This window comes from Rhinolophus hipposideros (genome assembly GCF_964194185.1).
Source record: "Rhinolophus hipposideros genome assembly, chromosome: 9".
NCBI classification, from domain to species: Eukaryota; Metazoa; Chordata; class Mammalia; order Chiroptera; family Rhinolophidae; genus Rhinolophus; species Rhinolophus hipposideros.
In genome coordinates this window covers 37650437-37666053 of record NC_138055.1, presented here as the reverse complement: position 1 = coordinate 37666053, position 15617 = coordinate 37650437, and the positions used below count along the sequence as shown (strand labels likewise).

Below are 15617 nucleotides of genomic sequence, written 5' to 3'. Positions count from 1 at the left end.
CCAGGAGTCACTTCATTAGTATAAACTCAGGTATGATCCAGGGAACTTGTGGAGAACAAAGACATTTCTGTCATTTCGGAAATGTCAAGGGTTTCGAGTCTTCCCCTAGGAACCAGGAGCAAAGTCCAGTCTGATTCTTTATTACACATCAGTGCCCCAGCCACGGAAGGTAATGGACCTGGGAGTGGGCAGTTTGGTAGCGGGGAGGAAGGTAATGAATGAAGAAGCAAGTTGGCGGAGAAATGTGAGATCAGAAATTGCCCATGCCGTTATGCGGGCCATCAACATGTGTATATATATATATAATATATATATATATATATATATATATATATATATATGATTTCAACTCTCATCGTGTACACCATCTTATTGAGGAGGCAAGATGTATACTTAAATTAGGACACAATTTACACATCGGTCAGCATTCATTATAAAATATCTCAGGGCAGCACCTGAGTTCTCATAAGCATGGAGCACCTGTGTACAACAGCCAGTCATAACCCAGCATTATAGTATTTCATCAACTGGCTCCATCATGTGTCAGAAACAAGTTTTACATGTAGGAATTATTCCAGCATCTACATATTTCAATTTTTTCAAGTCATCTAGCAGATTGCTATTCCATTAAAACAATCACAGAAATGTTTCAAATATGGAAAAAAGGGTAAAATGCATAGAGCCTGAGTAGCATCTGTTGAAAATTTGGAGAACTTATTTGTGAAACTGTATGAAAATGAGAAATGCAGCACCTGCGTGATCAATGATTGTTTCCACATTGCTTTTGGGTCAAACTGCTCTGACTCACGGCTGCAGTTCCTGTTCACGAAAACTTTGTGCCTTTGCATCTTGGCATCTTATCATGCTAGTCAGCCAGGAGTTATTCAAAAAGAGCCACCATCCTCTGGATTTAAGCTTACCATATTCTTCTTTCAGCCTCACTTGTGTCCTGGGAAGATTTGTGTCCCCAGCTCTGCTTTGTCATTTGAAGTTTTCCTTGTTCATCCTACTTGAAATTACTTCATTTGTCCTTACATGTACCAGCTGTTGGCAGAGTTGTGTCATCACCTACAGCTGCTTGGCTCAGTGTATTCAGGAGACTTTGTCTGTGGATCCAGCTAGTCAGCTGCTGATGCATTGGCAGCCGTGGTAAGATTCTTCTCACGCTATGCGCCATCCTATAGTTGTTCCAAGTCCCAGAGCCAGCTAGACCGTGGTCACTGCTCTACTGTGCAAAGCTATACTTGAACGTAGAGTTCAGTCCCATTTTGACATCACACCCTAATTGCCCTCATCCCAGAAGAACATATTGGTTCGGACTCAATTTAGATTTTTTTATTATTCTTATTCAGCATTCCTCAATGCACTTGATGCCCTGTTTGAAGAATCTAGTGAAAAAATTTTAGCTCTCTGACGCTAATAAAAAGTTGAGCCTGAGTGTAAGATTTCTTGGGTACAACCTGGCACATTATTTTGGTTGATCTTTGAAATTATTGTGAAGTCTCTGTGTTGTGCTAACACAAAAGAGCCACTCCAGATCTCGCATGACCATGCTCCAGCTCTTGGTGATAGGCCTTTGAAACAATTCAGAGACTGGAAGGGAGACCAGTGATGATGAAAAATGAAGAGAAATGTTTTGAGTTTTTGAGAGAAGGTTATTGGAATTAAGGAGAAATTTCAGAGTATTAATATCCATCTACTTTATAAGAGAAAAAGAAAGAATAGGAAATAATGAAATGAGAGTAGTGAGTATGAACTACTCCCTTGAGAAATATGTCAAAACCCATTTTTAAAGGCAGCTTATAAGTGACCAAAATATTTACGACTTCCTAATAGATAATACCTCAAAGTTATCCTCTGGGCAGTTCATATACACAAATACAATTTTCTAATCTACTGAAGCTCCCTGGATACTATTACAGAACTCTTTCATTTTCCTAACTAGTTGGTCCAAATACCATAAATAATAGTCCAGCTTTTAATGGAACCCAGAGGGACCATAGTTTTGACCAGAACAGTTCTGGTTATGCCATTGTCTCTGCAAAAGTTTGAATAACATCCCTTTCATGCTCAAATGTGTCCCTATTTAGCCAACAAATTATATGATTTAATCAGTGTGTAACATAAGTACAGTTAAAAATTTTCTTTAAGGTTCATCCAATGATGAGTGATGTTGATATCACTGGTTAGGTATGGAATTATCGAGCGTGGTTGTTTTCAAACTTCAGTGCACAACAGAATCACCTAGAGGGCTCGTTAAAACATAGGTTCCTGGGCCACAACCTTAAGAGTTCCTGATTCTGTAAGTCTGGGGTTTGGCCTAAGGTTTGCATTTCTAACCATTTCCCAGTTGATGCTGATGCTGCCAGCTCAGGGGAGACACCTTTGAGGACCACCAATTCCTTTCCTCTGCTTAGGTGGCATTTTGAAGACAAGGGAGAGACTTGCGGATAGACCAAACAAGTTAAAAGAACAATTTGATAAGATGTCATAATGTCAGGGACCAGGAAGAGAACATCAGCTGGTGAGCTGGCCACCTGCAAACTCAGTATAATTAGATTATGACAGACAAAGCTCTGTGATGAAAACCACATGCCGGACCCTTCTTTGAGCTACCTTTCGTGATTTTGACATTTGATGACCATTCATTAAATACTTTGCCCTCAAAGAAAAAATAAAACAAGAGCATTCTTTTTTTTATTCCAAAGGAGTAATTTAAGTAGTCTTTTAGAAGATTTACCTTTTTTTTTTTTTTGCGAGACAAACCTATTTGTGCTGTATATACACAAATACACATACATATGTGAGAGAAAAAAAGGCAGTGAAGTTCAAGCGGTAGCAGATGCAGTTACTAAAAAATGGATTTTAACTCCATGTGTTATTGTGTTGCATTTGACTCTGGTGTTAAAAGATTTGTGGGAATGTTTTCTTCTCTAGAAATAGTATTTTCTATATAGACGTCTGTGTGTGCCTGTGTGTGTGTGTGTGTGTGTGTGTATAAAATTTTCTTTGAGCTCTACATATAAATTTATTCTTTTTTATAAATATGTTATTCTTAATTCTCCTAATAAGTCACATACCGTGGAGATGAAGATGATGATCATATTTGAGAGAAATTTCAGGAGAGTCCTGTCAAAACATCAGATTGTACTTGCAGAAAGCTGTTTTGATTTACATTTTAGAAAGAAATGTATCATTTATTTGTCAATCTAGGAAGAGTGTTTTAATTCAAAGGACACAGCTGGATCCTTTCTCTCACCTCCAGTCCCTAATGTTTGTCAGATAGACTATGTTTTCCAGCTCATTCTTCTTCCTCATGAACCCAGAGCCTACATCTGAACCCCTGTGAGAACAGCCTGTTGCCCTCATTGAGCAATACTTGTCATATACATGTGGCATGTTCACTAGGAGTGAGGCCACACAACCAGGGTTTTAGGTATCCCTTAAGTTTCTGAGATAATGCCTAAACCTAACCTGCCTGCAAGGCCATGTTGAGATGAATGTGAAAAGCTCACCAAGCCCCTACTTCATTGACCGGAGATTGGGATGAGGTACACAAAGCACTCTCCCTTAACCAAAATGATTGCTTTGACTGCCTACACAACCCTCATTCCAGATTATTTCCCTAACTCTGAGGTTCTAGGAAAGCAGAAATGGTGTCTGTCTCGGGGACCATTAAGTAGGGAATATCAGCATCTCTAGTGTTCCTCTTGAGTCATTTCTGCTGACCTCTTCAAGCCAAAAGTGCAAAAAGAGGAATGCAGTAGGTCATACTGAGGTTTGGGGGAAATGGTTATGCTTGTCAGCCTAGGAGGTTTTGCAAATGATTGGAGAATGGAAAATGCAGTATAAACATAAGGCTTAGAAGAGGATGGTAACCAAGAAAAACCTTAGCAAATGGTCTTGTGACAACACATTCCTGAGCATAGTCAGAGAGTCTGGAAGCAGAGGTGAACGTATATATGAAATGGTTTATTGCTATTCCATTCCAATACAATACAGTACACAGTATGTTCAATGTGTTACACGTCATTAGCGATATTATGGAACGCTCTGCAAAACAGTGAATGTCAAGTGTTGATGTATGATTTCCATCAGTACCTGCATAAGCATCTGTGATACAATGCCTAGAGGGTTTGTTTCTGATTTTCAATAAATAAACCTGTAGCATACCCCAGAAGAAGTAGTTAAGGGAGTTCAAGTTGTAAAATAGATTTTTTTCACTGTAGTCTCTGTTTTCTTTGGCAAGTTCAGAAGCTAAACGTTGACATCTCCATTAGACGTGGAAAGGTATTTCAGTGCAGTGAAAGGCACACGAGATTTCTAGTTGCACAGGGTGAAGACTTTTTTGTAAAAAAAGTCTTCACCCAGTCCAGCCATTCGTAACACCTTTGTGATCTTGGGCAAGTTACTAATCCACTTCCTGCCTCAGTGTTGTTGTCTACAAAATGGAGATGGATGCCTCCATCTACTATATGGAATTGTTGTGAGTATCGGCCCTAGCATGGCTGAAGTGCCAGACACGTGCCAGGCAGCCAACAAATGGGATCTGTTACTATGTTGTAGAACTACAGCGTTTGCTTTCTCTTATGCTTACATGCAGACAGCTTTTAATGTGTACCTCGTAGAGCTAAAAAGACATAAGACCATTTCTCCAATGCTTGGCTCACTGAAATCAATCTCATTACCCTTAATCTCATTCTGATGTGGAAAGACATTATTACAATCTTTATGGATTCTTAATCCTGCAGTCAATTAAGCATCAGCAGGGATAGATTATATAAGAGTTATTCCACTACATAATCTGGAAGAACGTGTCCAGAAATGGGAATCAAGTGCAAGACCATGTGGTCCTCTGTTGTAAGACCTCAAGGAAACCTACACTTTCTAGGTTTCAGGCTGGGCATTTGGAATATGCTGAGCGTGGGTTATGTGGTTTCAAGGTTGCTTCTAGCCTAAATGTTATGTGTCTGCCTGCTCACTTGGCAAACTCCACATTTGTCTCAGCAATTTGATTTTTAAAGCTTTCCTTGAATTCATAGTTCACAGAATGACAAGCTGGAAGAGACATAGAGACCACCTAGGGTGACATTCTGGTTTTATGGATGAGGAAACGGAAACTCAGAGAGTGAGGCTTTTTCTCGCTCTTAGATCCCATAGCTAGTTTTTGGCTGGGCTAAAACCAGAACCCAGGTGTCCTGACGCTTAGGTCAGTACTCTGCATTCTACCACATTGCCTCTTGCCCACAAATGGGGGGGGTCACACTGAAGAAGCACGTGTGAAAACAAAGCACGGCTAAGCTTTCACTGACACGGACGACCTAATCATTTTATTGAATAACTACAAAATTAAATAAGTAAAATTGATCTGACTGCTGAAAGGACTATTTGAAAGATTTTTATATTTCTATCTATTGATCTTCTAGACATACTATTAGAGTTTAGGAACAGTAAGAGGGTTACGGGTAACAGGTTCTTCTGTGTGTCCCTTTTCAGAGACATGACTAGTTTCATCTCGGGGCTTTGCATTTTAGAAACCTCGAGAAGCTCTGAAGTAATTTCCACTCACCAAGTCACTAGGATCATACATTGTAACCTCGGAGTCTAGCACTTACTCTGCAACATCCCCGACTTTATACTCTCCTGTGGTCAAATATTTTCATTCCTGGTGAAATAAGGAAATGATTTCATATTGACTAATCAGAGTCAACATGAGAATCCACTGATCATGTGCATGATCACAAGATGTACACAGCAAATATGAGTAACCGAGAAATAACAAGTCAGGTCAAACTGCTTTGTTAGATGGCGGACACATCACAAGTCGACATGGGGAGGAAGTGATGCCCTGTTCACTGGTCACTGTTCTCTGTGTCTGTCCTGCGGTTCTGGCTTAGACTCAAGTCCAGGTCTCAACTTTCTCGCCCAACTCAGGCGGAGCCTTCCATGGGTGCCATGAAACCAGCGAGACGAACCTTGGGGTATTTAATTGGGAGCCAGTTTCAATGAAAAAACGTATGCAGCTTTTATTCTAAGAACACAGTTGTGTTTGAATTAATTTTGGTGAAAAGAATGTACTTTCTGCATTAATGTGAAGAAACATCAGTTGCATAAATTAGTTTTAAAGGCCTGGTTTTATTTGTAAAAAGAGGAACAAAAACAATCTAGGTTGGCTATTTTTTTTCCCATTTTAGTGAAAGATGTAAGACATTCAAGTCAAGTTCCTTAAAAATTAAGAAAAGGAATCATAAAGCATTCCATATTGAAAAAAATTGTAATTACACATTATATATATGTTTAGTTTCAGATTACGGTCAATTGATATGACAAAAAACACAAAAGTAGGAGAGAAAAGACCGAGTAACAAGCAAACAGCAAAAGCACAACAATAACAAGCAATGAAAGAAAGAAAAATGAGCAAAACCAAACGTGGATTAAAGGAGAATGATGTTTAGGGGCTAAGAGAAAGGAAACAGAGCCTGTGGCTTTCCCACCCAGCCCTTAAGCACAGGTTATTTTCATCATCCTTGGACTGAAGTCTTTCTCTCCACATAGACTGTCAATTCCATGAGCACAAAAATTGTGCCAGGGTTCACTCACTATTGTTTTCCCAGTGCCTAGCACAGACATAGTAAACACAGTACGAATGAGTAAATGAATGGATGAACAAAGGAACAAGGGAAGAAAGAATGTGCAGGGAAAGAGAGTCCTGTGGCCCAAAGGCTGGGGTGATGGTCCCCTGAGAGCAGCCATTGTTTCCTGAAAAGCCAGAAACCATGGACGGGGCTGGCTGATCCTGGCCCTTGGGAAACCTGCAGTAGTATTTCTTTGGAGGCAGTTTCACCCATGCTCTCTTTGGCCGAGTTGCAATTTGCTAAGCATTAGAACAATGTTTGGCCTCTGTTTCTTTTGGACACTTTCTGAAAGTTGATGTGTTCACCATTCACACCTTGGGTATCACCGTGTCACCTGGTAGCTTCTTTCCCCAGCCCCAGCTGTCTGAGGCTCTGAAACCCTTCTGTTCCATCAGCATTTGGAGTCCATCCTGTTACAGAACAAGTCTTCTCTCCCCAAACTCTGCCCTTTTGACTCTTCCAAGAGGAGCCCCTTCTCTTTTAGCCAGCTGGTGGCAATTGCCTACGTTCCCAATCCGTTGGTACTAAGGGCCCTAGAAGAGGGACAGCACACTTGGCTTCCCATTACTAAGACATCATCACATCTTTACCCTCACATGAAAATGCATTTTTCAAGCCTTTCCCAGCACTGTCCTCAATACTTCCTGGTCACCCCTGTACATTCATCACAGATTTAGGCCCATGGCTGCCCACAGTCTCCTCACCCATTCCAACTACTGACCTTCTTCAGATGACTTCAGAGACTTTGTGCATGATTCATCCAAAAGATTATCCTCTGCATATTCAGTGATTTTTAAAAAATTGTTTAAGTAAAAATATACATAACATAAAATTTACCATTTTTACCATCTTAATTATATAGATTTATGATGTTAAGAGCATTCACATTGTTATATAATCATCAGCACCATCCATCTTCAGAGAATTTTCATCTTCCTAGATGAAAACTCTGTACCCACTAAATACTAACTCCCCAAATTCACCAATATTTTTATCATATTTAAAGTACTCTCATCCTAGAATTTTCATTTCGTGAAGTTGTTCTACCTTCAGAATTTTAAGTTTTATTATTCCACTCTCAGTCCACAATCTCCTGTCTGGCCAAACAACTTCAATGCTGGCAGACCTGGATTGGGATCGCAGCTAAATCATTTGTTAGCCTCAGTTTCTTCATTTGAACAATTCAGATAATAGAGAATACTGTAGATAATTCAGATCCTAAAGAGGTAGGAGAATTGAAGTTCATTGGATTGTTGAAAGGAGTCAGTGCTTCTAGAGCCTTTAGCACAGGTCTGCTCTTCTCCAGCCTCCCTACCAATCCCCACATTCAAGTTCCTCCTTGAACTGTGGCTTTGCTGACCTTCCGCGCTTCCCAACACCTTTGTCTTTCTGATGCCCACTGCAGGGCATGCACCATCCTCTTATCAGTCCAGCTGTCTGCCTCAGCTGCACATCTACTAGACTGTTGGTGAATAGTGGTCTTTGCCAGGATCACTACAAGGCTGGGTTATCCATCCTGCCCTGCAGGCATTTAATGGCCCCTATGTATGTGGTTTCCCATTCCCCACACAAGCTATTTCAGCACTTCTTCAACCCATCTCCCTACCCTGCCACCACCCTGGCAGTTACCATTTATCTTCTCTGTCTCCGTGGACCAGAGTTCTTAAACTTTAGTGCACATAGGAATCGGGCATGACCCCCACGAGGTTCTGATTTGGAAAGAGGTGGTGGGTCTGAAATCTGCAATTTTAACAAACAACCCCAAGGGATTTTGATGTACACAGTGCACAGTCCAATTTTCTCAGAGGCCTATCCTAAGCCACAAGTTCCTTGAGAACAGACCTTTTGTCTTATCTGATTTTCATCTCTAAATACCTGGCAATAGATGTTGAAGGATTGGTTGAATGAATGAGTCCGACTGTCACTGTGCACTGAGGAATACAATACCATTTGAAATGCTAATCTGTTATAGCTGTTTAAATGCAGTTTAAAACTCTTTAATATGTTTTATCCTTAATCCTTTATTTATCAGCCCTTTTCATTGCCATTGGGGGTAAGGAATGATAAAGAACTTGTTATTCTCAGACTAGACCACAACTACCAAAAAACAACAAACAAACAAAAACCACTACCACCACAACCACCCAAGGGCTAGATAAGATTGAGGCAAAAAGCGCAGAGGTACGTGGACTTTTTCCACTGTACCTTAGGGGAGGAAACGGCTCTGTTGACTCTCATTCCAGGAATCACCAGGCAGAAATCTTTGTAGCCACTTCAGTGGGCTTTTCTAGAGTGGAAAGAATCTTAAGCAAGAAAGTTACTGCTGAGGATGTTGGAAGATGAAGACTTAGAGAAATGGATAGGTAAATAGAGATACAGACTGACATACCCAATCAGTGGTAGAAAGACTCCCCTGGCTTCAAATCCTAGCTCGCCCATTTTTTAGCATGTGACCTGGCTAATTAACCTGTTGGGGCCACTTGTTTCCTCATCTATAAAATGGGGACAATATGGTTTACCTTGCAAGCTTTTCTAAGGATTGAAAATGGACGATAAGTAATGCAGTGTTAGGCAATCAGGAAGAGTTTCCAAGAGAGCTGGGTATCAGGTTAACTCTCTGTCTCTACCATAATGTCTCTAACACACACACACACACACACACACACACACACACGCCCCTATACCCAGTTCACCTAGAAAAACAGAAGTGGTACCAGCTATTGCCCTCAGGGGAAGTCTAACTCTGAAACCTCACCCCCACTGTAATAAAATGTTTCCAAAGGGAGCAGACAGAGTAACCTAGGGCCATGTCCTCCCACTTCCCTCTTCCCTGAGCCCAGCTCAGAGCCTGTCTTGGGGAAGTGGGAGGTAAACTAGTGTGGGTGGCTGGAACTGAAGCATTTCTTTTACCACACTCCTATTCCTCCACCCTTTTCTCTTTTGTGCCAGGGGCAAGGAGAGACAGCTCATGCCTATACTGTATCCACCCACACTTGGATCTGCTCTCTCCAGCTTCCAGACCCTATGGCATCATTCATCAAGATTCACTGAATGCCTGCAGGGTTCATGACACTGTTCTAAATGCTCTATCCGGGACCTCCCTGGGAGCCCATAGGAAGTTTCTTCTGATATTGAAGATCTTCCCCCAGCTCATGAAGACCAATGTGTAACCCCCACCTCATTCCTACCTTCAGCCCCTCCCCACCTCTGGCCAGAAAGAGTACCTTTTGCTTTGAGTGCTAAAAAACATTTATTTAAATGTTATTCATAATGAACATCTATAAACATCCTTTATAGAAAGAACTTCAGGCTCCCTTCCATACTTACTCCCTTGTTCCTGAACATCTATTTGCTTTTAGGAAAAGAATTTGGATTGGTTTCCGCGGATGCGAGCCATGTCCCTTGTTAGCAATGAAGGCGACAGTGAGCAAAATGAAATTCGGAACCTCCAGGAGAAGTTGGAGTCGACCATGAGTCTGGTCAAACAGCTGTCGGGTCAGCTGGCAGAGCTCAAGGAGCAGGTCAGTGTGCTCGGGGACATGAAGCTGGGTAGGGTGGAATCATTCATGACCTTGAGCAAGGGGAGCCCCAGAGCCTCCTGGGGACAAGCCTGTGATCCACAGAGACTTGTAACTTCCAATAAAGAAACCCCACATTGTGCTGTAAGAACTACATCTCAGCAAGCAGAGGCTCCTACTTACCCACCTCCCCGTCGTGTGTGACACTTCTCCTGTGGAAGGGGGAAGGAAGGCACAAATGCCAAAATACAAAGACCTCTTTGCACTTTTTGATAGAAAATCATATTTTCTACCATCGTAGTAATTACTTAACTCATTGGAAAGGCAGATCATTATTAGCAGCTGTCATTTCAATGCTATAATCAGCCCCTTCATCATGTAAAATTGTTAGCATCTGTAAAAATAATATCAAAAGTAACTGTGGTAGCTGTTAAAATGACTATGGTGATGGTGATGATCATGTGACAAGCAGGGGCCGCTTTAAAGGAACCGCGGTTCCTGTTTCTTAACCACAGAGAAGGGTTTGCTTTTTTTCTCTGTTTATGGAAATTCACTTAAAAATATTTTCCCTTTTTTGGATAAATATATTCTATATGATGCCAGACAGACTGTAGGTGTTGGGAAATGTTAACCCCAAACCGTGTGGCCCACCAGCAGTAGGAAAGAGTGAGGAAATCAGCTCAACGCACTCTCTCTTTTCCCCCAGATGACAGAACAAAGGAAGAATAAGCAGAGACTGGGCTTTCTCGGATCAAACACACCCCATGTGAACCATCACATGCCACCACACTGACACCATGGGGGAAAGCCGTGACTAGCCTTTCATCAGTGTCTTGCCTGATCACTGAATAAAGAACTGAGATGGAGGGGAGTGAACAGTGCCTATTGTTGAAAAGTTAAAAACAGCCAAGTGCCAAGATGTTGAGTGGTTTAGCTCTGAGAACAATTTATAACTGTGTTTTCATGGTTGAGAAGGCCAAACTTAAAATGCAGCCACTAGGAAGCACACATCACGCATTCTTAATGCTCAAATGGACGGAGCGGGTAGGGAGCGGCAGGGTGGAAGGAGAGGCAGTGCAGAGAGAACTGCGTTTGGCTAAATCGATGAGTCCGTTTTGTCTTAAATGCTGACTGCAGCCTTTGTCATGGTTGGTTGGAATTTCTTTCTTTTAATTATGGCATATAGGTCAGTGATACAGGAAGTCATACTTGGGTGGCTAAGTTTTACTAAAGAAAATAACTAAGAGATTAAAAAATGAAAGTTGCAAAGAAAAATGTTAATGCTTCCAAACCGTGGCTGTCACAGGGCAATTTCCTTATTTATAACAGGCAACACAATGGATTTAGAGCTCTAGAACTAGTGCTTTGGAGCTTATGGCCCTCATGCTGACAGCACAAGTGGAATGTGATTGCTTTCTCCCAGATTCAAAGCAGCTCTGTCAATATAGAGCACAAAAGGAGATTTTCATACAACTTGTTAAAAGCGTGTTTTAAGTTATGTATAGGCTAAGATTTTAAAAGGTTTGGGGAAGAAAAAGCTGACAGTAAGCCCCAGGGAATAGTTTTTTTGAAAACATATGTGTGCTATTAAAATATATTGAGATTAATAAATGAGAACACTTAAAGATGACGGGAAATATTGAGAAATTTACAATGGTGGCATTGCCTTTTTAAAATACGGAGTAAAAGCTATCTGCTTAAGGAACTGAGTGTTTTTATTCCTGCAGTTAAGAAAAATATTTAGGAAATGTATTGAATACTCAAGAAAATGCAGCACATCAATTGCATGTTTTAAACTTTATCAGTGAGAACTTCGCGAAATACAGAAAGATAATAATCTCTTCCCCCAATTGTTTTTATGTTGAATTATGCAACCAGAATTTGTGGAGGGAGAAAATAATCTGCCATACTCAGATTATTCTTAGAAATGATGCTTTTAGAGTGTTCAAACAAAATTTGGATAATGAAAGTATTAGGCTGCCCACTGTGTGGCAAGGGAGCAAAGCACATGGCACCAGACCCAGGGAGGTGCCCCCGCCCCCATAGGGACAAAAATTGCCTCCAGAGGCTTAAAATGCTCAAGTTATTACCACTCAGGTTTAAGGTCTGGACAAGGTTGCTATAACCATTTTTAAAGCTTTTTGGGTTGTTTTAATACAGTTTAAGCTATTGGCTCCTAAAAGTCTCAACTCATGGTCTAAGTAGATTATAAAGGATGCCTGAACCAATCCTTCTTCTACACACTTAAAATGTAGACTTGGAGTGATACTGTTGAAACCCAGACCAACAAATGTTTGAGCTGAATCTACTGATACCCCGCCGCCAGCCACAGTCCCTCCCCAAGTTAAGAATTCTTCACTCTGACATGATAGTATTTTTCCTGATCAGTTGCTGAATGATCCAATGAGACGAAGAAATTGGGATACATATCTTCATGCAACATGGAACTTTGAACCTAGTAGGCATTCAATAAATATATGAGAAATTCCACTGTCACTCAGTTACCCCCTACTTCTTTGCTAAAACTTTAAATGGTATCACATATGTGATTTTTTTAAAAGGGCTTCACCAAATTCGAAGTAGACCGAGGCTGCCATTGTTTTACTCCAAGATCGTCATTATTATAACAGTATTAGATGAAAAAGTACTTTAAAATATTTTAATTAGGAAGAATTTTGTGGGTAGGAGGAACAAAAAGAGAAAAGTGGTAAAAGTTGGCCATATTCCAGTATAGGAACCTATCTCCGTTTCAGCACGAAATGAAATGTTTTTGATACCTGAATATCAAGAAAATAGAATAATTTGTACAGAGGAGAGCAACCTGTGTTTTAGATGGTGAACTGTCTAGTCTTTTCTAATGCTGTGATAGTTCGTTTTTATAGGGAATAAGCCATTGGGTATAGAACTGCTATCAAGAAATGGCCTAACCTTTCCAACCGTTATTAGGAGCAGCTCACCATTTCACAGCATATGTGTCTCCTGTGGAAAGCAGCCAAAAGAGATGGCAGCTAACAAGATGCTTACTTGTTGAAAACTGAAATATTTCTAAGTTGTGCTTCTCTTTCTTTCCTGCCTAAATACTTAGAGATTATAAGGCAAAATGAACAAAAACAAGCAAACAAAAAGGGCATTTTGCACGCTTTCCAGTTCATGATGGAGAAGATAATAATGCAGAAATTTGATATCTGATATAAAGTTATATTTGTTATGTATATGTTTGTGATGCAACTGGAATATTTGACCTCGGCGAGTATCAATTAATGTTCTTATATTTATTTAGTGATATTAAATACAATCATGCTGGCTTTTGAGTTTAAGGAAAATGTTTTACTATGTAGTTATTAAAATCCACATTAGGTTGAAAGTATCAGTTTCTGCTGAATATAATTTTTAATTTCAAAAGAATTTTATTCCCCTACATGGTCCATTCTGAGGCCCAAGAGTTTAATGAAAGTATGTTTCCTAAATATTATTTTTAGATGCGAAAATATTTGTATCATATAAGACCATAACATTAACAAATACATTGTATACATGTGCAATTGATCATATTTTTTACCCCTTAAAAAGTTCCTTTAGAAAAGGGCTTATTTTCTTGCATATTGACATTTTTCTGTTGATGATGAGTACGCAGTTATACAGTGCAAAACAGAGTGGAGCAGGCGCCTGAAACATAAACACGATGTCTCCAGGAACCAGGCAAGTGACTAAAAGGGGTGAAATCGTGGCGTGCACACCACGCATAGAAATTGGGGAGGCCACGGTGAGCTTTCTATTTGCAAAACTTGACAACTGATTTCAGTTTTTAGAAAATCCCTGAGGCCAGTTGAGGCCTTCTAGGCCCTCATTTGCTATCTCTGAAATAATTGTTTGTAAAGCTGTTCCATCTACTAGAAGAAAATACACAATACCAAAACCAAGCAGAGGCGCTAAAATGCACATGAAACCTGAGAAATCTGAAAACAAATGCAGGTATAATCTCTGAACTGGTGGGCTTCCACAAGCTTGAATAATTTATCAAATGATCATACCAGTACTTCTCATATCACCAACAAACTTTCTTTTCCTGCACTAGAAGATTACTATATTTTCCTCAAAAATATGATTCTAATATAATATGTCAATGCCAGATAAGTAGAATTTATAAATTATTATTAATAAAATTGGATATGTATAACTTCTTGCATGCTTTATTCATTTTTTACCATGTTTCTAAATAATATATCCACTGATATGAAAGTCATTATTATTGCTATTTTACAAAACGAGGCAGGAGGGACAAAAAAATTTAGTGACTTGAACTACACTGATGAGCTAATTCAGATAGACCATTTGCCCAGCATTTATTTGAAAGTTGGCTAAATCTTCAATTGGCCAACACCTACTGGTATATCTACATTGTATCTGATACTCAGGTGGTCTCAGCGGGCATGGGCCATTTGGTCATCTAAGATTTCCTGGTTCTTAATGCCCAGCGCTTCAAATGGTAGTTCCCCTCGGAAAAGAAGGAAGCATGCGACAGCTGAAATCAAAATCAGTTGCATGAATCACATGCAAGCCATGAATATAATTCTTTGCTCATATGGGCTTTTTCCAGTATGCCACAGTTCCTTGAAGCAGTGTGGCAAGAATTGTTTTGTTTTGTTTGGACTCAGAGGAAAGGTTGGGGGAGGCAAATTGGACAATGTGTTCCTCTTCCTGTCAAAGTTATTGGCACGAAGGGCAGGCATCTGTATGTGAGGGGGACTGTAATGGACATCCGCAAGTCACCCTGCCTTTAACTGGCTAGCTGGTGCTTTGAGTCTCAGGAGGCCTAGTCATCAGAGCATAGACACAGGTCAGAAATCAGTGTGCTTTATAGCCTCTCCCATGCCCTTCCTCAACAGCAGAGGTGCAACATCACGTGGAGTCCAACTACATGACAAACAAACACAGAAGCTCAACTTTATGCAGATAGAAAATTTATAGGAACAGAGATTAGTTGTCGAACTCAGTTTGACTCAATTTAACAGAAAATTCTGGTTTTTACACTTCAGTGTGAATTTTCCCCTAAAGAAGCCTGTTCCCTTTCAACCCTGGGGTAAAATCAGCTCCAGGCAGAGTGACCCTCCAAACAGCTCTGGATACAGGTGTGGCTTTCCTCTACAACCCTCTGCAGCACATCCTTCCAAAGTTCTGCTCCCCTAAAATCTATTTGCATAGGAAAAAAAACTGCTTCTGAGGCTGCTCCCTGTTCTCATAACTGTGCTTTTAGTTTTGTTTTTATAATTGTCTTCACTTTGGACACTTGTATCTGTCTTTCTATATGATATAACCTATTCTTTCTCTTTCAACGTGGATCAAATATATCTTTGTGATCCTGGTCTTCTCAGCAGCATATTTAAATAAAAATTCCATGAAGACAATCCCTTAAAATTAGACACAGCTTTATAAAAAATTGTTAATGTATTTTATATCAACTGTG

At 40.1% G+C, this 15617-nt stretch overlaps 1 protein-coding gene across 4 annotated transcripts in view; it reads left to right on the top strand.

Annotated features, from left to right (window-relative positions):
• The window catches only part of ITPR2 (inositol 1,4,5-trisphosphate receptor type 2), a 438931-nt gene extending 424602 nt beyond the window's left edge, over positions 1-14329 (top strand). For all 4 annotated transcript variants that reach the window (XM_081060952.1, XM_081060953.1, XM_081060954.1 and 1 more), the window contains 2 exons: positions 9995-10156; positions 10860-14329. In XM_081060952.1, coding sequence (XP_080917078.1) covers positions 9995-10156; positions 10860-10946 — 249 coding nt within the window. In that variant the 3' untranslated portion in view covers positions 10947-14329. The remainder of the gene's footprint in view (positions 1-9994; positions 10157-10859) is intronic.
• The last annotated feature ends 1288 nt before the right edge of the window (positions 14330-15617 follow it).